The sequence below is a fragment of the Myotis davidii genome, unplaced genomic scaffold (assembly GCF_000327345.1).
Source record: "Myotis davidii unplaced genomic scaffold, ASM32734v1 scaffold609, whole genome shotgun sequence".
Lineage (NCBI taxonomy): Eukaryota > Metazoa > Chordata > Mammalia > Chiroptera > Vespertilionidae > Myotis > Myotis davidii.
Window position 1 is genome coordinate 761,107 of NW_006300164.1, and position 269 is coordinate 761,375.

The 269-nt window shown below is 54.3% G+C and overlaps 1 protein-coding gene across 1 annotated transcript in view; it reads left to right on the forward strand.

The window, feature by feature from the left end:
- Positions 1 to 269, forward strand: part of GRIN1 (glutamate ionotropic receptor NMDA type subunit 1) — an 18,426-nt gene that overhangs the window by 3,853 nt on the left and 14,304 nt on the right. The window contains 1 exon segment of the mRNA XM_015572344.1: positions 4 to 198. Within this exon segment, the coding sequence (XP_015427830.1) occupies positions 4 to 198 (195 nt within the window).

Consider the following 269-nt stretch of genomic DNA (forward strand, 5'->3'; position numbering starts at 1 on the left):
TGTTTGCGAGCTCCAGGTACGCGCCCATCTGCAGACGCCCGAGGAGGTGGTGTGATTGCTTTAGCGCCGTCATTTTCAACCGTTTATAATCTTCTTCTGTGTCTGCATATTTTCTCTGTGCACATTATTCATCAGAGTAAAAAAAGGAACTATGACAACCTCGACCAACTGTCCTATGACAACAAGCGCGGACCCAAGGTATATATGCATGGACTGCACGCCACCCACCGCAGGGGCCGGCCGGCGCCTGGCAGGGGCCGTCTCCGGCC